The following is a 23,699-nucleotide window of genomic DNA, read 5'->3' on the forward strand; positions in this document are numbered from 1 at the left end:
GAGAAACTTTTAGAGAGGGTGTGGTAGGTAAGTTTGGGGTGCCAGATGTAAATGATAATGGGAGCCCTTTGATTGAACTTTGTATAGAAAGGGGTTTAGTTATAGGTAATACATATTTTAAGAAAAAGAGGATAAATAAGTATACAAGATATGATGTAGGGCGAAATGACAGTAGTTTGTTGGATTATGTATTGGTAGATAAAAGACTGTTGAGTAGACTTCAGGATGCACATGTTTATAGAGGGGCCACAGATATATCAGATCACCTTTTAGTTGTAGCTACACTGAGAGTAAAAGGTAGATGGGATACAAGGAGAATATAAGCATCAGGGAAGAGAGAGGTGAAGGTTTATAAACTAAAAGAGGAGGCAGTTAGGGTAAGATATAAACAGCTATTGGAGGATAGATGGGCTAATGAGAGCATAGGCAATGGGGTCGAAGAGGTATGGGGTAGGTTTAAAAATGTAGTGTTAGAGTGTTCAGCAGAAGTTTGTGGTTACAGGAAAGTGGGTGCGGGAGGGAAGTGGAGCGATTGGTGGAATGATAATGTAAAGAGAGTAGTAAGGGAGAAAAAGTTAGCATATGAGAAGTTTTTACAAAGTAGAAGTGATGCAAGGAGGGAAGAGTATATGGAGAAAAAGAGAGAGGTTAAGAGAGTGGTGAAGCAATGTAAAAAGAGAGCAAATGAGAGAGTGGGTAGATGGGATACAAGGAGAATAGAAGCATCAGGGAAGAGAGAGGTGAAGGTTTATAAACTAAAAGAGGAGGCAGTTAGGGTAAGATATAAACAGCTATTGGAGGATAGATGAGCTAATGAGAGCATAGGCAATGGGGTCGAGGAGGTATGAGGTAGGTTTAAAAATGTAGTGTTAGAGTGTTCAGCAGAAGTTTATGGTTACAGGAAAGTGGGTGCGGGAGGGAAGTGGAGCGATTGGTGGAATGATGATGTAAAGAGAGTAGTAAGGGAGAAAAGGTTAGCATATGAGAAATTTTTACAAAGTAGAAGTGATGCAAGGAGGGAAGAGTATATGGAGAAAAAGAGAGAGGTTAAGAGAGTGGTGAAGCAATGTAAAAAGAGAGCAAATGAGAGAGTGGGTGAGATGTTATCAACAAATTTTGTTGAAAATAAGAAAAAGTTTTCGAGTGAGATTAACAAGTTAAGGAAGCCTAGAGAACAAATGGATTTGTCAGTTAAAAATAGGAGAGGAGAGTTATTAAATGGAGAGTTAGAGGTATTGGGAAGATGGAGGGAATATTTTGAGGAATTGTTAAATGTTGATGAAGATAGGGAAGCTGTGATTTCGTGTATAGGGCAAGGAGGAATAACATCTTGTAGGAGTGAGGAAGAGCCAGTTGTGAGTGTGGGGGAAGTTCGTGAGGCAGTAGGTAAAATGAAAGGAGGTAAGGCAGGTGGGATTGATGGGATAAAGATATAAATGTTAAAAGCAGGTGGGGATAAAGTTTTGGAGTGGTTGGTGCAATTATTTAATAAATGTATGGAAGAGGGTAAGGTACCTAGGGATTGGCAGAGAGCATGCATAGTTCCTTTGTATAAAGGCAAAGGGGACAAAAGAGAGTGCAAAAATTATAGGGGGATAAGTCTGTTGAGTATACCTGGTAAAGTGTATGGTAGAGTTATTATTGAAAGAATTAAGAATAAGACGGAGAATAGGATAGCAGATGAACAAGGAGGCTTTAGGATAGGTAGGGGGTGTGAGGACCAGGTGTTTACAGTGAAACATATAAGTGAACAGTATTTAGATAAGGCTAAAGAGGGTTTTGTGATATTTTTGGATTTGGAAAAGGCGTATGACAGGGTGGATAAGGGGGCAATGTGGCAGATGTTGCAGGTGTATGGTGTAGGAGGTAGGTTACTGAAAGCAGTGAAGAGTTTTTACGAGGATAGTGAGGCTCAAATTAGAGTATGTAGGAAAGAGGGAGATTATTTCCCAGTAAAAGTAGGCCTTAGACAAGGATGTGTGATGTCACCGTGGTTGTTTAATATATTTATAGATGGGGTTGTAAGAGAAGTAAATGCGAGGGTCTTGGCAAGAGGCGTGGAGTTAAAAGATAAAGAATCACACATAAAGTTAGAGTTGTCACAGTTGCTCTTTGCTGATGACACTGTGCTCTTGGGAGATTCTGAAGAGAAGTTGCAGAGGTTGGTGGATGAATTGGGTAGGGTATGCAAAAGAAGAAAATTAAAAGTGAATACAGGAAAGAGTAAGGTTATGAGGATAAAAAGATTAGGTGATGAAAGATTGGATATCAGATTGGAAGGAAGGAGGGGTAGGGGTCGGCCTAGGAAAGGTTGGAGGGAAGGGGTAAAGGAGGTTTTGTGTGCGAGGGGCTTGGACTTCCAGCGGGCATGCGTGAGCGTGTTTGATAGGAGTGAATGGAGACAAATGGTTTTTAATACTTAACGTGCTGTTTGAGTGTGAGCAAAGTAACATTTATGAAGGGATTCAGGGAAACCGGCAGGCCGGACTTGAGTCCTGGAGATGGGAAGTACAGTGCCTGCACTCTGAATGAGGGGTGTTAATGTTGCAGTTTAAAAACTGTAGTGTAAAGCACCCTTCTGGCAAGACAGTGATGGAGTGAATGATGGTGAAAGTTTTTCTTTTTCGGGCCACCCTGCCTTGGTGGGAATCGGCCAGTGTGTTAATAATATATATATATATATATATATACATATATATATATATATATATATATATATATATATATATATATATATATATATATATATATATATATATATATATATATATATATATATATATATATATATATATATATACCTGGAGTTTACCTGAAGAGAGTTCCGGGGGTCAACGCCCCCGCGGCCCGGTCTGTGACCAGGCCTCCTGGTGGATCAGAGCCTGATCAACCAGGCTGTTGCTGCTGGCTGCACGCAAACCAACGTACGAGCCACAGCCCGGCTGGTCAGGAACCGACTTTAGGTGCTTGTCCAGTGCCAGCTTGAAGACTGCCAGGGGTCTGTTGGTAATCCCCTTATGTATGCTGGGAGGCAGTTGAACAGTCTCGGGCCCCTGACACTTATTGTATGGTCTCTTAACGTGCTAGTGACACCCCTGCTTTTCATTGGGGGATGTATATATATATATATACATATATATATATATATATATATATATATATATATATATATATATATATATATATATATATATATATATATTATTTTTTTTATTATCACACTGGCCGATTCCCACCAAGGCAGGGTGGCCCGAAAAAGAAAAACTTTCACCATCATTCACTCCATCACTGTCTTGCCAGAAGGGTGCTTTACACTACAGTTTTTAAACTGCAACATTAACACCCCTCCTTCAGAGTGCAGGCACTGTACTTCCCATCTCCAGGACTCAAGTCCGGCCTGCCGGTTTCCCTGAATCCCTTCATAAATGTTACTTTGCTCACACTCCAACAGCACGTCAAGTATTAAAAACCATTTGTCTCCATTCACTCCTATCAAACACGCTCACGCATGCCTGCTGGAAGTCCAAGCCCCTCGCACACAAAACCTCCTTTACCCCCTCCCTCCAACCTTTCCTAGGCCGACCCCTACCCCGCCTTCCTTCCACTACAGACTGATACACTCTTGAAGTCATTCTGTTTCGCTCCATTCTCTCTACATGTCCGAACCACCTCAACAACCCTTCCTCAGCCCTCTGGACAACAGTTTTGGTAATCCCGCACCTCCTCCTAACTTCCAAACTACGAATTCTCTGCATTATATTCACACCACACATTGCCCTCAGACATGACATCTCCACTGCCTCCAGCCTTCTCCTCGCTGCAACATTCATCACCCATGCTTCACACCCATATAAGAGCGTTGGTAAAACTATACTCTCATACATTCCCCTCTTTGCCTCCAAGGACAAAGTTCTTTGTCTCCACAGACTCCTAAGTGCACCACTCACTCTTTTTCCCTCATCAATTCTATGATTCACCTCATCTTTCATAGACCTATCTGCTGACACGTCCACTCCCAAATATCTGAATACGTTCACCTCCTCCATACTCTCTCCCTCCAATCTGATATTCAATCTTTCATCACCTAACCTTTTTGTTATCCTCATAACCTTACTCTTTCCTGTATTCACCTTTAATTTTCTTCTTTTGCACACCCTACCAAATTCATCCACCAATCTCTGCAACTTCTCTTCAGAATCTCCCAAGAGCACAGTGTCATCAGCAAAGAGCAGCTGTGACAACTCCCACTTTGTGTGTGATTCTTTATCTTTTAACTCCACGCCTCTTGCCAAGACCCTCGCATTTACTTCTCTTACAACCCCATCTATAAATATATTAAACAACCACGGTGACATCACACATCCTTGTCTAAGGCCTACTTTTACTGGGAAAAAATTTCCCTCTTTCCTACATACTCTAACTTGAGCCTCACTATCCTCGTAAAAACTCTTCACTGCTTTCAGTAACCTACCTCCTACACCATACACTTGCAACATCTGCCACATTGCCCCCCTATCCACCCTGTCATACGCCTTTTCCAAATCCATAAATGCCACAAAGACCTCTTTAGCCTTATCTAAATACTGTTCACTTATATGTTTCACTGTAAACACCTGGTCCACACACCCCCTACCTTTCCTAAAGCCTCCTTGTTCATCTGCTATCCTATTTTCCGTCTTACTCTTAATTCTTTCAATTTTAACTCTACCATACACTTTACCAGGTATACTCAACAGACTTATCCCCCTATAATTTTTGCACTCTCTTTTATCCCCTTTGCCTTTATACAAAGGAACTATGCATGCTCTCTGCCAATCCCTAGGTACCTTACCCTCTTCCATACATTTATTAAATAATTGCACCAACCACTCCAAAACTATATCCCCACCTGCTTTTAACATTTCTATCTTTATCCCATCAATCCCAGCTGCCTTACCCCCTTTCATTTTACCTACCTATATATATATATATATATATATATATATATATATATATATATATATATATATATATATGTCGTGCCGAATATGCAAAACTGGTCAATTAGCAAGAACTCATTTAAAATTAAGTCCTTTCTAAAATTTTCTCTTATACGTTTAAAGATATATTTTTTTCATTAATGTTAATGTAAAAATTTTTAATTTTGCACCAAAAGAATCTTAGAAAACTTACCTAACCTTATTATAACAAGAACAATTTATTTTAGCCTAACCCAACTATATATATTTTAGATTTGCTTACAATAATTTAATACTAAAGAAACAAAGTTAAATATATTTTTCTCGTTAGGTTCAGAATGATTTTGGCGAAATTATTGCATACACAAATTTTCGCTTGTCCTATATGGCAAGATGAACGTTGCTATTTAAGCCAAGATCGCAAATTCTGCCTATTCGGCACGACATATATATATATATATATATACATATATATATATATATATATATATATATATATATATATATATATATATATATATATATATATATATATATATATATATATATCCATAGCATCAAATACGCAGCAATTTATCCACTCAGCCGAACTCCAGACAAATATGGGCGCCTAACCAAAGCTAGATCACCCAACCCAGGATGGGGCTAGGATCACCAGGCTTGTGGTAAGTTATTTCATCAAATCCTACCACAGGCAGTGAATTCCTCCCATTCTCTAGACGCTTTATGACCCCTACGGGTTTGACACTCGCATGATTAATAATGGGGTGACTACAGGAAAAGGGCTCTTAGTCCTAGAAATTTGAGCTATGTCAAAAAGCATTTACTCGGATTACAACCTAACAGAAGTTCAGACCTGCATAATGACCTTAGCAAAATGCATTCCATCATGAGTGGCATCCACATTAGACTATTTAATAGCCTCCAAGATGATATAAACCAAATCTTTCAGTGGGCCACTGACTTCAGTATGAAGTTCAATGAGGACAAATACCAATTAGCACGTTATGGTAAAGTTAAGGAAATAAGAACAAGCTCAAAGTAGAAGACAAACTTAAATCACTCAATAGAGCAAAAATCATTATAATGTGAGACTTGGGAGTAATAATGTCAGAGGATCTCAGTTTCAAGGTGCACAATTTTGTGAGAAAAATGATAGGCTGGATACTGAGAACTTTTAAAACAAGAGAGGCCAAGCCAAATACTTTTCAGGTGACTCGTCCTCTCTCAGATGGAATATTGTTCTATACTAATGACCTCCGTCACGTCAGGAGAAATTGCAGGTGTGTTTTTGTACTCGAAGTTTTGACTATGGCTCATAACATAGTGCTAAACTTTGAATCATTACTAATGAAGACTCAAAGTTCCTTCTCCCTAATCTAGAGTTTCCAAACATTATAAATTATTTTTTAAGCTGTTTCATGCAAAAATTAATGTATAGAGAACCTTTACACCTTGTATAGCCATAATTACTTGGAGCGCTTGAAATCCCTCGACTTTTACCCTACAGAATGAAGGCGAGAAAGATGTATTGTATACACCTGGAAGATTCTAGAGGTATTGGCTCCCAACCCGCACATCAAAATCACTACTTATGAGAGTATGAAGCTGGACCATAACATCTGTGTGCCTTCACAAACATTGTGCAAATTTATATTACTGTTTAAAAAACCAATTGAAAATTTCCTCAGTAAAAGTTTTCTTGATTACTGCATGTTGTCAAGTCTGGACCTCCAGATTCTATTCCAGCAAGAAGTGTCCCCACATTCTAATATAAGACTAAACTATAGTCTCACAGAACTTCCAACAAAACTAAGCTTGTTAATCAATAATGATATATAAATCCGAGTTGGATTAGCTGTATAGGTGTTATACAAGTAGTTACAGTAGCCTGATATACATTTTTAATAGCGCGATATTTAATATGTGTGGAGTGTATCGGTAAATAATCGTCAAATTCATAGTAGCTATGATTGTTACTGGCGGACGTACGATGTAGGTTTCTTGGAATATATATGAGTTAGTTAATAAGTGATGAATAATGCAGAAAACTGTAATTATTTTTTCCAAAGAAGTTTTGAAGATATATTATTCCCTCTATACCCAAAACATCCAAATGATATAGGTACATGGTGGGGCATGGCAACAAGGCGCATTTCTGAATACATTCAAGTCTAGATAATTTTTAATGACATAACCACATGAAAGATTAGATGGTTATACCAATGTCCGTGACCACCCACACAACCCTCATACTGTCTCCAGAAACATTAAACCAAGTTACCACAGTGATCAGTGTGTCATTGACAGGCGGCGCAGATTCCACAGTCCCCCCCGACCCACCTTCATTTTCTCCCACATCCACACTGGTGCAGTGAGAAAGTCGGCAGTCATGGAGTTTTGGATAAAGCTAATGCATTCTGGGGTTTTCGTATGTTACGTATATGGACTCTATTATGACGTTAAACCTCCTGCAGGATCAGAGTACGAATCTGTGTTCTGGGCGATGGGTGGAAGGTTCAAATATCTGACATTTATTGACGCGGTGAGTAGAGTGACGTTAGTATTGTGTACCGGTGTGCTTGGGGTGACTACTTAGCCCTCACATACACTGCCTGTGGTATCTTAATTAACTTTTTTCACACAATTCACCTAAGTTCGATAACACTTCTTCTCATTCTTGAAAAATATCCTTCACTCGCCTATTACTAAGAGCATACCTGTATTGTAATAATTTGACGTCATAGTATTCCACCATTACGTTAATTAAGCTTATTGTACGAGAAAATATTTGCTTATTAATCGAGATGTGCAGTATAAATGGTTTCAACTATAATTCTAGACATAAGTAGAAGTGTCTTTGTGGTATTTTCATTTTAGGTGGTTTAGAATTCTGAAAAAAAAAATCCATTCTCTATTACCTGAAAAAAGCCTATTTGATTTTATATACTGAATAGGCTTAGAATTGTAAAGATAATATATATTTATGCAAATATTTTGTTATTGTTAAAGTGCTTTTTAACAAGCTGAAGGAGGAATATGTGAGAAATAAAGTTTGGAAGAATATGGGTGATCCTGGAGAGTGAGACGTCAACAAACTTGCTGCCACCAGCTGACCGCCTCCAACCTTAACATTTAACGTTCTTCATAACCCCATTTACGTATAACTCAGGACATTTATTAAGAAACGTTTAGTGGTTCTTCAGTCCTAATACAGAGGCAACCTATAAAGGAGCATCTCTGTATTAGGACTCTGTATAGTCCTTGTGGCTTAGCGCTTCTTTTTGATTATAATAATGTATTAGGACTGAATAACAAATACACTGAGCTGTACGAAAGTGTCTACCCAACATCATAATAGGTATCATTTCGTACCATTTACTGCCTAAGATTCGAGGGCCACAATGGAAATAATTCACATTTACTATTTTGGGTTATCGTAGGTAATTTATACATGTTACTATGTATGATAATTTGTATAACTTTGTGTGTATGTATACATTAATAAACTTCATTGTTTTTATTTTTTTCAGTTATCAAGAAAGTCAGTCAGCTTTTATTTAGGTTCTTTAAGCAGGTTTAGCTTTGTACAATTATTTTATATATGAGCATGTGTAAATTAATCTAGAATAAGCCAGTAAAGTCAAGCACCGTGACTTATTTCAGTTATTTTCAAGATCTTAAGATATTTATGGTCGAACACAAAAAAAGTAGGCCGACCCCTTCTCTGACTGCTAATTACCCAACTCCTACATGGCTCCTACCATAACCTCTGAAATAGTGTAAATTATTAAATCACTATCCACCATTATGTACAAGAAACTTGTTTTATCTTCACCCATTTTAGTAATTTTATCACTTGAAGCTGTATGGCCCGTGTGGTTTAGCGCTTCTTTCTTGATTTTAATAATTATCACTTGAAGGACACATTTCACCAAACTGCTTCAAAAGAGCCAGGGTAACGGTTTATCCCCAAAGTTGGTGATGAAATTAATGTTAGCAATTACAGGTCTGTCTTTAATAACAGTTCTATAAAATAACATACTGAATGATGCAATTGTAAATATGCTTGAGAGTTTATGCAGCTTTAAAAAAAGAGACAAGTATCATTTTCGAGTTTTTATTAAATGTTGGTTGTACAGGTACATAAGTAGGTGTGGTTGGATGTGAATTACACCTTCATGGCATGGGCCAGTAGACCTAGTTCACGTATTGTATTACCTCACTGCTCTTATTTTTAACAAATAGACAACTGCATGTTGTAATAAATAGCACTTGTTGAATACCCAACCTATTAAACTAGATGTTACCCAAGGTAGTATCCTGGGTCCTCATCTCTTCCTTTCTACATAAGTAACTCTCCAAATGCCACCGACTTTTATAGGCCAGTACTCTTATTGATGACACAACCAATACCTTATGCTCTGACCATCCCCTGACTTTAAATACTATAGTTAATGCTAAATTGTGACAGCAGCTGACAAGGAATGATAAAAATAGTCCAGAAAACAGAAGAGCTTTTATTCATAGAGGTACTCAGTATTTTGTTCACATGTAGGGAATTTTCTCCAGCAAGTCAGATTCGCTTAACAGTTCACTACATGTGAAGAAAATGTCATGTGTCTATAATTGAAGGTTTCTTTGTTTTCTTGTGTCTTTTTATCACTTCTATAGTTAATGAAGAATTACAGAGATCTTCACTAAAATGATAACAAGTAAACTCACTCTTAATATAGAAAAAATATTCTATGGACAATTAAACCATGTCCACAGTTATTGATGAATATTAATGACTCCAAAGTTCAGTTTAACATCTTTATTATGCACCCCATACCCATCCTGTGGGTGGTAGTCAAAAGATTACAGAGGTACATAATGGGTCCAGGGACTGGACTCCAAAGTTATGATAGCTGAACTAGTTACAAAGGTAATGAACTCCAGGTAGATCCGGTCACAATCATGGCAAGTTACAAAGGTAATGAACCATTAACACTCCTATACATGGTTACAATCATGAACAAATTACAAAGTAATGAGCCACTGATACGTCCACACCCAGTCACAATTGTATTGAGTTATAAATACAAATATTAAGTGGGTCATACACCCACACGAGCGCGTGTGCGCGCACATACATAACATAATGGAGGGGATAGACTCAGAAGCGTCCTTGTTTGCAGATGTGAAGCTAATGAGGAGAATTAAATCGGTCGAGGATCAGGCAGGACTACAGTGACCTGGACAGGTTACAAGCCTGGTCCAACAACTGGCTCCTTGAATTTAACCCTGCCAAATGCAAAGTCATGAAGATTGAGGGAGGGCAAAGAAGACCGCAGACACAGTATAGTCTAGGTGGCCAAAGACTGCAAACCTCACTCAAGGAAAAAGACCTTGGCGTGAGTATAACACCGAGCACATCTCCAGAGGCGCACATCAATCAGATAACTGCTGCAGCGTATGGGCGTCTGACAAACCTAAGGATAGCGTTCCGATACCTCAGTAAAGAATTGTTCAAAACTCTGTACACCATTTATGTTAGACCCATACTGAAGTATGCAGCACCAGTTTGGAGTCCACACCTGGTCAAGCACGTCAAGAAATTAGAGAAAGTGCAAAGGTTTGCTAAGGGGATTGTCCCACGAAGAAAGGTTAAGGGAAATCGGCCTGACGACACTGGAGGACAGGAGGGTCAGGGGAGACATGATAACGACATATAAAATACTGCACGAAACACCAACGTCAAAGACCTGGGAGTGATTATGTCGGAGGATCTCACCTTCAAGGACCAAAACATTGTATCAATCGCATCTGCTAGAAAAATGACAGGATGGATAATGAGAACCTTCAAAACTAGGGAGGCCAAGCCCATGATGACACTCTTCAGGTCACTTGTTCTATCTAGGCTGGAATATTGCTGCACTCTAACAGCACCTTTCAAGGCAGGTGAAATTGCTGACCTAGAAAATGTACAGAGAACTTTCACGGCGCGCATAACGGAGATAAAACACCTCAATTACTGGGAGCGCTTGAGGTTTCTAAACCTGTATTCCCTGGAACGCAGGAGGGAGAGATACATGATTATATACACCTGGAAAATCCTAGAGGGACTAGTACCGAACTTGCACACGAAAATCACTCACTACGAAAGCAAAAGACTTGGCAGACGATGCACCATCCCCCCAATGAAAAGCAGGGGTGTCACTAGCACGTTAAGAGACCATACAATAAGTGTCAGGGGCCCGAGACTGTTCAACTGCCTCCCAGCATAAATAATAGGAGTCCTCAGGTTGTTCTTCAACTCTATACATCCTTGGTTAGGCCTCATTTAGATTATGCTGCACAGTTTTGGTCACCGTATTACAGAATGGATATAAATTCTCTGGAAAATGTACAAAGGAGGATGACAAAGTTGATCCCATGTATCAGAAACCTTCCCTATGAGGATAGACTAAGGGCCCTGAAACTGCACTCTCTAGAAAGACGTAGAATTAGGGGGGATATGATTGAGGTGTATAAATGGAAGACAGGAATAAATAAAGGGGATGTAAATAGTGTGCTGAAAATATCTAGCCTAGACAGGACTCGCAGCAATGGTTTTAAGTTGGAAAAATTCAGATTCAGGAAGGATATAGGAAAGTACTGGTTTGGTAATAGAGTTGTGGATGAGTGGAACAAACTCCCAAGTACCGTTATAGAGGCTAGAACGTTGTGTAGCTTTAAAAATAGGTTGGATAAATACATGAGTAGATGTGGGTGGGTGTGAGTTAGACGTGATAGCTTGTGCTACCAGGTCGGTTGCCGTGTTCCTCCCTTAAGTCAATGTGACCTGACCTGACTAGGTTGGGTGCATTGGCTTAAGCCGGTAGGAGACTTGGACCTGCCTCGCATGGGCCAGTAGGCCTTCTGCAGTGTTCCTTCGTTCTTATGTTCTTATGTTCTTATAAGGGGGATTACCAACAGACCCATGGCAGTCTTCAAGCTGGCACTGGACAAGCACCTAAAGTCAGTTCCTGATCAGCCGGGCTGTGGCTCGTACGTTGGTTTGCGTGCAGCCAGCAGCAACAGCCTGGTTGATCAGGCGCTGATCCACCAGGAGGCCTGGTCACAGACCGGGCCGCGGGGGCGTTGACCCCCGAAACTCTCTCCAGGTAAACTCCAGGAATAGACAAGGTGGACAAAGACAGGATGTTCCAGAGATGGGACACAGAAACAAGGGGTCACAATTGGAAGTTGAAGACTCAGATGAGTCAAAGGGATGTTAGGAAGTATTTCTTCAGTCATAGAGTTGTCAGGCAGTGGAACAGCCTAGAAAGTGACGTAGTGGAGGTGGGAACCATACATAGTTTTAAGATGAGGTTTGATAAAGCTCATGGAGCAGGGAGGGAGAGGTCCCAGTAGCAATCAGTGAAGAGGTGGGGGCAGGAGCTATGACTCAACCCCTGCAACCACAAATAGGTGAGTACACACATGGTAATGCTTTATTTACAGCTAGCAAAGTTAGGATATTTCCCCAGAATCCTCTGTAATATACTACACCTACCATTCAACTTACGACCTGCTCGACATACAACCATGTTTTCTATGCCAAATTTCAGGGAAATAAACAATTGTTTGTGTTGTACAGTGTTTATCCTAAACCTTACAGTATAAAATATAGTACTAACAGCATAAAAAGTAAAAAATGAAATACCAAAATAAAACAATAAAATAAAGTCATTACAAAAATGTGATGTTGATATTCTGTAGTAAGGTTTGACTTACGTCCATTTCAACTTACGACTGTGGATAAAATAAACCATACCACGGGTGGGGTTTGAACCCGCGGTCAGAGTCTTAAAACTCCAGACCGTCGCGTTAGCCACTGTCATTACGATTTCATGAGTCGTGGATAAAATACTTTGCCATTTCTTGAACATTTCTGAGCGAGTTGTCTCTAAATTTATTAATTTTATTGCACTCCAGTACATAATGATGTAGGGTGTGACAGTAGTCCATCTGGCAAAGTTTACATTTCGTTTGGTCTACATCTGGTGGTGGTGGTTTAACCTGCCAAAGATACTTTTAACCCAGCCAGAGCCAGGCAGTAGTGACATCCAAGAGTCTGCTTATCTTGTTGGATGCATCATAGACTCCAAAGTAGAGAAAAAGAATAAGAAAAAATATGATTTTGTTTGGATTTTTAACCTGGAGGGTTAGCTACCCAAGATAATCCAATAAAGTCAGTGTGTTGTCAGGAAATGTCTGTCATAGTTTCATTGCAGTCCTTTAAGCTTATCTCCCAGGATACACCACACAGTGATCAACTAACACCTGGGCATGTACTTACTGCTAGGTGAACAGGGCAGCAAGTGTAAAGAAATGTGTGCAATGTTTCATCCATGCCTGGAAGCAAACTGTGGACTCTCAGTTTAAGAGCTGAGGATGCTATCCTCAGAACCACAAACTCATAGATAATAAATCAAAATTTAATGCCCATAACCAGCTTGTTTAAAAATTTAGCAAATACTTAAAGTATACTCTACAAAATTTGCTGTTACATATGTCTCCCACTCTGCATTCATTTCCCTATACCTCACTTAAAAAAATTGTGCTTGGTGCTTCCACACCTGTTCACCTCAAGCCAATTATCACACAGCAAAGGGAAGCTTTTAGGTAATACACTATGCCCTTATTCAAATCCCTAACTCTCTTAAATATAGTTGCTGTACTGTATATACAGCCTCTCCTCACTTAATGACGGAGTTCCATTCCTAAGATCACACTGGTAAACAAATTTGTCGCTAAGTAAGGAGCATACTATAATAGTAGTGGGTTTGTGTCAATCATCTTTCCATTTTTGATATTGTTTTAATGTCACCTTTGCACCATTTATAACATTTTTAGTATATTTTTAAATGTTTATACAGTACAGCCTCGCCTCACTTAGCGATGTATTCATTTACCGACAACTCAAACTTATGACGGGCTCTCTGACTAGTATGCATATCTTAATAATGTACATTAGAGCTGATTTTCTCTATTCTGTTTATTACAATACATATATACAGTACACTGCTGTATAAACATTTAAAAATACATATACCAGAAATGTTATAAATGGTACAGAGGTGACATTAAAAGAATATCAGAGATAGTTGACACAAACCCACAACCATCATAGAATGCTCCTCACTTAGTGACGAATTTGTTTACCGATGTGGTCTTAGTAACAGAATTCCGTCGGGTGAGGACAGGCTGTAGTGTACTGTATATTATAATAAACAGAATAAAGGAAATCAGTTCTAATGTATATTATTTAGGTATGGATACTGGTCAAAGAGCCCATTGTAAGTATGAGTCATTGGTAAATGAGTATGTTGCTAAGTGAGGAGAGGCTGTATACTGTTTGCTGTACATCTTCAAAACACTATACAGTGGACCCTCCCTTTTCATTGGGCTCTGTTTTCATGAATTTCAGTTATCACTAACTTTTTTCGTAAAAATACAGTGGACCCCCGCATAACGATTACCTCCGAATGCGACCAATTATGTAAGTGTATTTATGTAAGTGCGTTTGTACGTGTATGTTTGGGGGTCTGAAATGGACTAATCTACTTCACAATATTCCTTATGGGAATAAATTCGGTCAGTACTGGCACCTGAACATACTTATGGAGTGAAAAAATATCGTTAACCAGGGGTCCACTGTATTGGCTCAGTTTTCGTTACTTTCCTTCGTTCTCGTCGGTGCTGCGGTACTTGTCCGAGTGCCACACACACACACAGCCTCCCAGATAACATCTCTCCATGGGTCCTGAGAGAGGGAGCAGAGGTGCTTTGTGTACCACTAACAACTATCTTCAGTACACCTATTGAAACAGGACAGCTACCGGAAGACTGGAAGACAGCAAATGTAGTCCAAATTTTTATAAAAGGAGACAGACATGAAGCATTAAACTACAGACCAGTGTCACTGACGTGTATAGTATGCAAGGTCATGGAGAAAATTATCAGAAGAGTGGTGGAGCACCTAGAGAGGAATGAGCTTATCAACGACAGCCAGTACGGTTTCAGGGATGGGAAATCCTGTGTCACAAACCTACTGGAGTTCTATGACAGGGTGACAACTGTAAGACAAGAGAGAGAGGGGTGGGTAGATTACATTTTCTTGGACTGTAAGAAGGCGTTTGACAGTTCCACACAAGAGATTAGTGCGGAAGCTGGAGGACCAGGCAGGGATAACAGGGAAGGCACTACAGTGGATCAGGGAATACGTGTCAGGAAGACAACAGCGAGTCATGGTACTTAGTGAGGTGTCAGAGTGGGCGCCTGTAATGAGTGGGGTGCAACAGGAGTCAGTCCTAGGGCCGGTGCTGTTTCTGGTACGTATTTGTGAATGACATAACGGAAGGAATAGAATCCAAGTGTCCCTGTTTGCAGATGATGTGAAGTTAATGAGTAGAATTTAATCAGATGAGGACCAGGCAGAACTACAAAGGGATCTGGACAGACTGCAGGCCTGGTCCAGCAACTGGCTTCTGGAGTTCAACCCCACCAAGTGCAAAGTAATGAAGATTGGGGAAGGGCTAAGAAGACCATGGATGGAGTACAGTCTAGGGAGCCAGAGCCTACAAACCTCACTCAAGGAAAAGGATCTTGGTTTGTGTATAACACCTGGCACATCTCCGGAGGCGCACATCAACCAAATAACTGCTGCAGCATTCAGGCGCCTAGCAAACCTAAGAACAGTAGTCTGACATCTAAATAAGGACTCATTCAGGACCCTATACAATGTGTATGTTAGGCCCACATTGGAATATGCAGTGCCAGTTTGGAACCCTCGCCTAGCCAAGCATGTAAGGAAACTAAAGAAAGTGCAAAAGCTTGCAACAAGACTAGTCCCGGAGCTAAGGGGTATGTCCTACAAGGAGAGGTTAAGGGAAATCGACCTGACGACACTGGAAGACAGGAGAGATGGGGGGGGGGATATGATAACGATATATAAAATACTGAGAGGTATAGACAAGGTGGACAGAGACAGGATGTTCCAGAGATGGGACACAGCAACAAGGGATCACAGTTGGAAGCTGAAGACTCGGATGAATCACAGGGATGTTAGGAAGTATTTCTTCAGTCACAGAGTTGTCAGGAAGTGGAATAGCCTGGGTAGTGATGTAGTGGAGGCAGGATCCATACATAGCTTTATGAAGAGGTATATACACAAGGTATGAAGAGGTATGATAAAGCTCACGGAGTGGGAAGAGTGACTGAGTAGTGGCCAGTTGAGGAGGTGGGGCCAGGAGCTGTGACTCAACCCCCACAACCACAACTAGGTGAGTACATGCATTCTGAGGCAGTGTCGCTTTGTTTCTCGGTGAGTGAACATTATCCTGTGAGGTCATAGGAAACATTTCATAATAATTCATTGTGTTTTGCACTTGTTTATTCTGTGTGACTGCTAAATAAAGCCACCATGGGCACAAAGAAAGCTGCTAGTGCCAGCCCATTGATAAAGAAGGTGAGAAACACAATAGAATTCAAGAAAAACTCATAGCAAAGTACTAAAGTGGAGGAGGAAGAGAGAGGGAAGAATGTGTCTTCAGTGATTTTACGATATGTACGATGCCAAAGCAGTAGGAGTTGATAAAGGCTATAGTGCCAGCCAGCGATAAAGTGTAGCATTAAGTGTAGCAAGTAAGTTAAGCGATTGAGGGATAAAAAAAGGACGACATGAAACTGACTCTTCCAATGTTATTGGAGGTATATAGGGCCACTGACAAACATACGCTGCCCTGCCTATCTTCCACCACCCTAAACCAATGCCAGCATGTCCAAGGTACAGTAAGTGTAAATATTTCTTATTTGTAAAGTGTAAATATTTCATATTTATAAATTGCATACATTGTTTGGGTGTATAGTGTTGGTGGCTTCTCCTGCCGCCTCCACTACCACTAATATGTATGGCTGCCTTATGCTCTCAGTGGCCCTTATAAACCCAACAACAATAACACAAGCACCACTCCTCACATATTTTATTTATTCTAGAGTATATATCATGTTTCTATGTTATTAATATTGTTTATTATGTTTTATTAGATAAATTGTGATTGATAAATAAGCCATGGAATATAGTTATTCTCTATAAAATGTATTTTTTGTTTATACTTTTGGGTGTCTGAAATGGATTAATTGGATTTACATTATTTTTTATGGGGAAAATGGTTTCAGTTTTCGTGAATTTCACATATCGTCAGACTCTGGAACGGATTAATCACGAAAAGGGAGGGTCCACTGCAATGCAGTGCTAATGCTTACTTAAGTAACTTTCTTGAGAACTGTAACAGAACTCATAGGTATCATGCTTAGTACACTGTATCTTTTTTGATATTCACCGTGTTCACCTGAATCTCTCTAGAAACTAGATGCCAATGAAAAGGACAAAAATTTGGAAAAACTTGCTATTCTTTTTCTTTTTTTTCTCCTTTTTTTTTGTATATTAATGAGGCAGTGCTAAACTTACAGGGATCATACAGCACCGTAGGAATGGGAGCCAATCAGGTTTGATTAAAGGGAAATGGAAGGTAGCTCCAATTTCATGGATCAAGAGCTCTTAAGCATCAAGGCACCTCCTCCCTTGAAGCTTTTAGAAACTATAACTTTCTAAATGAATTCAACATAAACAATAACATACAAAACTTTGTGTGCTGGATGTGTTTTTCTGCAAAAATGTCTGAGGTAACTCCTTTAATTGTAATTGCAATATATATTTATGTCTTGACTTATAAATTGCAATATATTTCATTTTTCTTATTTAATTATATCTCCTGACATTACCCTATTACATCGTTACATCCATATTTGCCTTTCAAGTCTCATAAAGTTAAGTTTCATTTTAATTTAATCTCTCTTACTAAATACCCAATTTTCGATAAATTTTCTGTTATGATGTTATGTATGTAGTTGTATTTTTTTATATGCCCTAGATTTATATACAACAATGCTCAATATGTTTTATATTTTCATAGCATTAATACTATTATTGCTGGCTTCAGACTACTCAAAATCTTATGCATTACTGTGGGCTTTTCCTTGTAAGATACTGTATACTGTACAGTGCTGGATACTGTTAGCTTACTATTGTAATTCTGTTATACTGTATCTTGGGGAATAAAATTATCTTTATGTAGATATTCTGCACACAACACATTCATACTTAGCCATTTTCCAAAATTATGAAATATATCTCTGAAACCTGCCTGTTGAGTATTCATCCAGTATTCATGCTCATGTATCTCTTGTCTCCTTTATTCTTTTACACCTATAAATTGTGCCATATGTTGCAGACCTTTCATTCTAACATAGCTGTTGTAACAATCAAGAGTTTATTACATGGAATGATCATTGTACTTAATTTATTACATCCATATCTGTTGTAACAATTAAAGTTATTACAAGAGTTGTAATGCTCAGGAGTTATTACTGTACTTAGAATAATTGTTGTAATTAATTCCCTTTAATCCAAATCCATATAATTTCATTAAATTTTCATGAACATTTATGTAATATACAGTGGAACCCTGAATATTGGCCGTATTCTGTTCCAGAAGGTCGGCCTAAATTTGAAAAGGCTTAAATTAGAAGCAATATTTCCCATAAGAATTTATGTAAATACAATTAATCCGTTCCAGACACCCAAAAATACTAACAAAAAATAATTTTTTTAAAGATACATACACAAAACAATGAGAACTAAATAAAGTAAATAATTGAACATTTAAATCACTATTACATACCTTTATTGAAGACTCTTGTTGGCTTATGGAAGACAGGGAGAAGGAGAAAGGGAGGACTGATTATTGTTTGGAAGGGGAATCCTGTCCATAAGGACTTCAGGTATCAAAGCCCTCTCTGGGGTTACTTCCCTCCCTGCCTGCTACACTCCCTGCCTCCTTTCCATGCTCCCTGCCCCCCTCCCCCATTCCCTGTTTCCCTGCTACACTCCCTGCCTCCCTGCTAAATTCCCTTCCTCCATGCTACACTCCCTGCCTGCCTGTTACACTCCCTGCCTCCCTACCACACTCCTTGCCTCCCTGCTACACTCCCTCCCTCCATGCTACACTCTCTGCATGCCTGCTACACTCCCTGCCTGCCTGCTACACTCCTTGCCTCTCCACATTTTCCATTGTTTGTGATCTCTTTTTCGTTAATATGTTTACCCCTTTCACCACATCAGCTTCTTTGATTTATTCTTTCTTTGACACGATAGAAGTGATTGTTGATTTGGATTTCCCATACATCCTGGCAAGTTCTAGCACTTGAACACCACTCTCATATTATTCAATAACTTCTTTCTTAAATTCCATCGTGTTTCTCACTTTCTTTACCAAAGGAACTTTACTAGAAACTTTCTTTGGTCCCATGGTGGCTTATTTCACAGTCGCACTTAAACATGCACAAAAACCAATGGATTTTAAGGATATGTCTGGATGAATGTGCAGAGTTTATGCTCATTCACCAAGAGACACAGGGAGACTGACTCACCTATGCAGCGGCATCCTGGCGGGAGGCGGGCTGACATACATAATACGGCCGATTAGCGAGGCACTGGCCAAAATACGGAGCAAGATTTCAGCCCAAAACTGGCCTAAATGTGATTTGGCCAATAAATGCAGCAACCGTTTTTTGGGGTTCCACTGTATACCCATTCTATAATTAGTTAATGTATGCTTAATCCTAAGTCTGCCTGAAATGCATTGCATAACTATGAGCTTATCCATATACTATTATATAACTGCATATAATAGGGCCCACATATACAGCACCCTCTCTTTGGTGTTCCATGTTTTCGTTGGCTTCAAATTGAGCCATTGTTCATTATGTTTCATTTGCTGGTGATTTTCACCATCAGGTAGAACATTGGGACAATTTAGAGCCAATGAAAATGTGGAACACGAAAAAGATGTGCCATTCTATACTATGCAATACTATGGAAAATAAACATTACCGTCAACTTGTACTAGACTCATAAGCAGTAAGAATTACACATCTGTGTGAACATTTTAGTACAGCATCAAGTACTTTTAGTTCTAATCTAAGTTTACCTGAAATGCTGTTTATTAAATTGGCTTTTTGTATTATAATACCATTTTTATTCACAGTAAAATGTGTTGAAAATAAAGTTTTAAATAGATGTTTAAGCCTTTATTTGTCAGGTCAGGAATATTAAAATATTTAGCTTAAAAAGTAAAGATTAAAACTAATTGTATAATTATATTTTTTTACACTATCTCTGTTAGGGGCTATAATGGTGACACTTTTAAAAGTCTTCTTTAATTTTCCAGAACAAATAATTTTTCTTTTATTATTCTTTCCTGGAGAAAATGTTATTCTGGTGAGTAGCCTATAGTAAGTTGACTGCTTTGATGTTGAAGAATGAAATACAGGAGGGCCTTGCTCATACAGCAGGTTATGTTCTGGGCTACTGTTGTAAAGCAAAATTTGCTGTAAAGTGAAAATAGCTTTTTTTTTCCACTTTCAAATGCATTTAAAAGCTTGGTAACATATTTACACTATCATATATTAGGTGAGCAATAGAGCCAGGCACAAAAGATGCATATACAATATACACAGTACTTTAAAATATTTTTGTCCTTATAGTGAGTGGTGAATATATTTATTGTAGGAAGTCTGAATTAATGAAGAATGGATATACTGTAATTGAAAACTGCTTCATTAACAAAATGCTGTAAAGTGAAGTGCTATAAATTGGGGACCTCCTGTACTAGTGCAACATTTGGGTAACTTTATTGTGGAAACATTTCACCAGCCAGTGGCTTCATTAGGGAAGAAAAGTGGAGGACAAGGAGGAGTTTGAGGTAATCAGTTCCTCAGCTTGGAGATGATGTGTTCAGTCCATTAATCTTGAGTAAAAGTACAGCATATGGACAGAGAAGGGGCTCATATACTGCTGTCAGGTAAGGTAAAGCAATTACTGTATAAGAAGTGTCACTTGTGGAAAAATCCTCTAGCGGAAGTAGGTTATTCCTGTAGGTTAGGCAAGTGCTGAAGAATTCCCTGTATCAAGACTCCAAGATGCTGTTGTGTCTGACAGGTATATAAATGATTTAGAAAGTCATCAAGTTGAAGAAAGACACTTGTGCAACATTTGGGTATCTTTGTTGTGGAATAAAAGTACAGTGGAACCTCGATTTTCATGATTAATCCGTTCTTAAGAGCTTGATGAAAATTGAAGGACTATTTCCCCTAAGAAATAATGTAAATCCATTCCAGACACCCAAAAATATTAACAAAAAATACTTTTTATAGAGAATATAGTTTTACATACAGAAAACAATGAGAAATAAATATAAATGACTAATGAAATGAATAAATGAACATTTAACATTACTTTTACCTTTATTGAAGACTCTTGTTGGCGTATGGAAGACAGCGAGGAGGGGAGAGGGAGGAGGAGAGGTTATCGTTTGGAAGGGGAATTCCCTTCCATAGGGACTTCAGGTATCAAGGCCCTATCCGGGGTTACTTCCCCAGATAGGGAAAGTACATCTCGCCAGGATGTACTTCCTGTACATCCTGGTGAGTTGGCTACATGTATGCCACTTTCGTACCTTGCTGTGAGTTCTTTCTTGAATTCTATTATGTTTCTCACCTTCTTTATCAAAGGGCTGGCACTCGGAGCTTTCTTTGGCCCCATGGTGGCTTTAATGAAATGAATAAATCTGGCATTCATTACCTGTGAATATAAAAGAAACACTGTCTTTATAAATTCAAGTCTCTACCTAAAAATCATTTACTCACCCACAACTAAATAAATACTGAATAATTGTATCTCATAAATGTTTAACCTGTGACGCAATCAAGCTTTGTTAATTTTAATTGCATTACCTAACAGAATATGTACTCCATTCTACTGAAGGCACAGCAACACAGTGAATGACCATATGACCTGTCTTTGGAATACTCATTTGTGCTAAATTGTTATCTATTTACAATAATGTTTACCACTGAATATATCATTGCTTAGTTAATCTTAAGTTAATTTTAAGCCTGCCCATAATGCTCTGCACACAAGGGGCTTTGGCATGTTACACTTAACCACTGTATTTTTTTGTACTTCAATGTATCATGTTCAAATTAATAAATAAATAAAAAATAAATAAATAAATACTTTTACCTTTATTGAAGACTCTTGTTGGTGTATGGAAGAGAGCGAGGAGGGGAGAGGGAGGAGGAGAGGTTATCGTTTGGAAGGGGAATGCCCTTCCATAGGGACTTCAGGTAACAAGGCCCTATCCGGGGTTACTTCCCCAGATAGGGGAAGTACATCTCCCCAGGATGTACTTCCTGTACATCCTGGTGAGATTGGCCACATGTATGCCACTTTTGTACTTTGCTGTAAGTTCTTTCTTGAATTCTATTATGTTTCTCACCTTCTTTATCAAAGGGCTGGCACTTGGAGCTTTCTTTGGCCCCCTGGTGGCTTATTTAGCAGTCACACTCAATAAACAAGCACAAAAAACAATGGATTATTACGAAATGTTTCGGATGAACACGCTGGGTGATGCTCACTCAATGAGAAACAAAGGCAGACTGAGTCACGAATGCATGGGATGCTTTGTGTGGGCACTTGAATGGCTGAGTCATGTTGACGCATTTGGTACGGACCATTTTCAACTCTATGAAAACCGGGGGGCTGTACGAAAACTGGGACAAAATTTTGATGAAAAAAGTCGTTGAAAACCGAATCCTACGAAAACTGGGGCATACAAAAACTGGGGCTCCACTGTACTGTTATTAAAGATTGAGGGACTGATTACCTCAAACTCCTCATCTTTCTCCAGTTTTACCTATATTGGACTGGCTGGTGAAACATTTCCACAGTAAAGATACCCAAGTGTTGTATAAGTGTCTCATTTTTCAATTTGTTGGTTTTCTAAACCAATTATGTGCTTAGATATTATTCTTAATTGCTTGATTTAGGAAAGACAGTATTTGGTGATGCAGCATATGTATATAAAACCTTAGTTCATATGCTGATAGAGCATACTGTGTTAGGATAAATATATAACTAGCTTAAGAGTGACATGATAAAATGTTATTAATGCTCATTTGTTCAACAGTTTGTCAAGGGTAGTGTCAGTACTACAAAGATATTGGTGTTTAAGTTGACATGAGTGCAATTGATGTTTGGTGTGTGTGGATGATAGGAGTGTACACTGACGGCAGAAAGCTAGCACCCACTCCATGACCAGATTGTGACTTTTGACTTCAGTCAGTATGGAGGTAATCTTAAATAACTTACTATTTTACATGGAGTAAATAATTGTCTACATTTAATTTACTATTATTTGCATTGTAGTTTTGTTTAATATGTATTTTGTACCCTGTATGTTAATGCATGTGTGAACTAGAGTATTTGGTTCATCCATGCATTTCTAAATTCATTTAGTTGGCATAGAAATTAATGCCGTTTCTGTTTTTTTCCCCTTAGCTATTGCAAGTAATACACACGTACAGTACAATATGGTGAAAATCTGGTATATGTTACCAACAAGTTGGGGTTAAAGACACAAACAAACACTTAAAGATATTTTATTATGGATACAGTTCAGTCTTGGGACTTCATTCACTCCAAACATACACAGGGTATGAGAAACATAGCTTTATATTGGGAAAGGTACATCTGAGGTAAGCTGAACCCTAGGGAGGTCAGGTGAGCTGAAAATCTTGGATAGCTATTAA

The 23,699-nt window shown here is 38.7% G+C and overlaps 1 protein-coding gene across 10 annotated transcripts in view; it reads left to right on the forward strand.

The window, feature by feature from the left end:
* Nucleotides 1-7,317: 7,317 nt before the first annotated feature.
* Nucleotides 7,318-23,699, forward strand: part of LOC128689733 (androgen-induced gene 1 protein-like) — a 59,104-nt gene continuing 42,722 nt past the window's right edge. The window contains exons 1-3 of one of the 10 annotated variants that reach the window (XM_070087636.1): nucleotides 16,940-16,983; nucleotides 17,460-17,672; nucleotides 23,078-23,240. Coding sequence is in view for 2 of the 10 variants with exons in the window: in XM_070087645.1 (XP_069943746.1) it covers nucleotides 7,351-7,503 (153 nt within the window). In the remaining 8 variants the exon portion in view is untranslated. Of the gene's footprint in view, nucleotides 7,504-8,028; nucleotides 8,200-8,255; nucleotides 8,402-16,933; nucleotides 16,984-17,459; nucleotides 17,673-23,077; nucleotides 23,241-23,699 lie in introns of those variants that run through there. The other 9 variants (XM_070087635.1, XM_070087637.1, XM_070087639.1 and 6 more) reach the window with 9 other exon arrangements.

The sequence above is a fragment of the Cherax quadricarinatus genome, chromosome 22 (assembly GCF_038502225.1).
Source record: "Cherax quadricarinatus isolate ZL_2023a chromosome 22, ASM3850222v1, whole genome shotgun sequence".
NCBI classification, from domain to species: Eukaryota; Metazoa; Arthropoda; class Malacostraca; order Decapoda; family Parastacidae; genus Cherax; species Cherax quadricarinatus.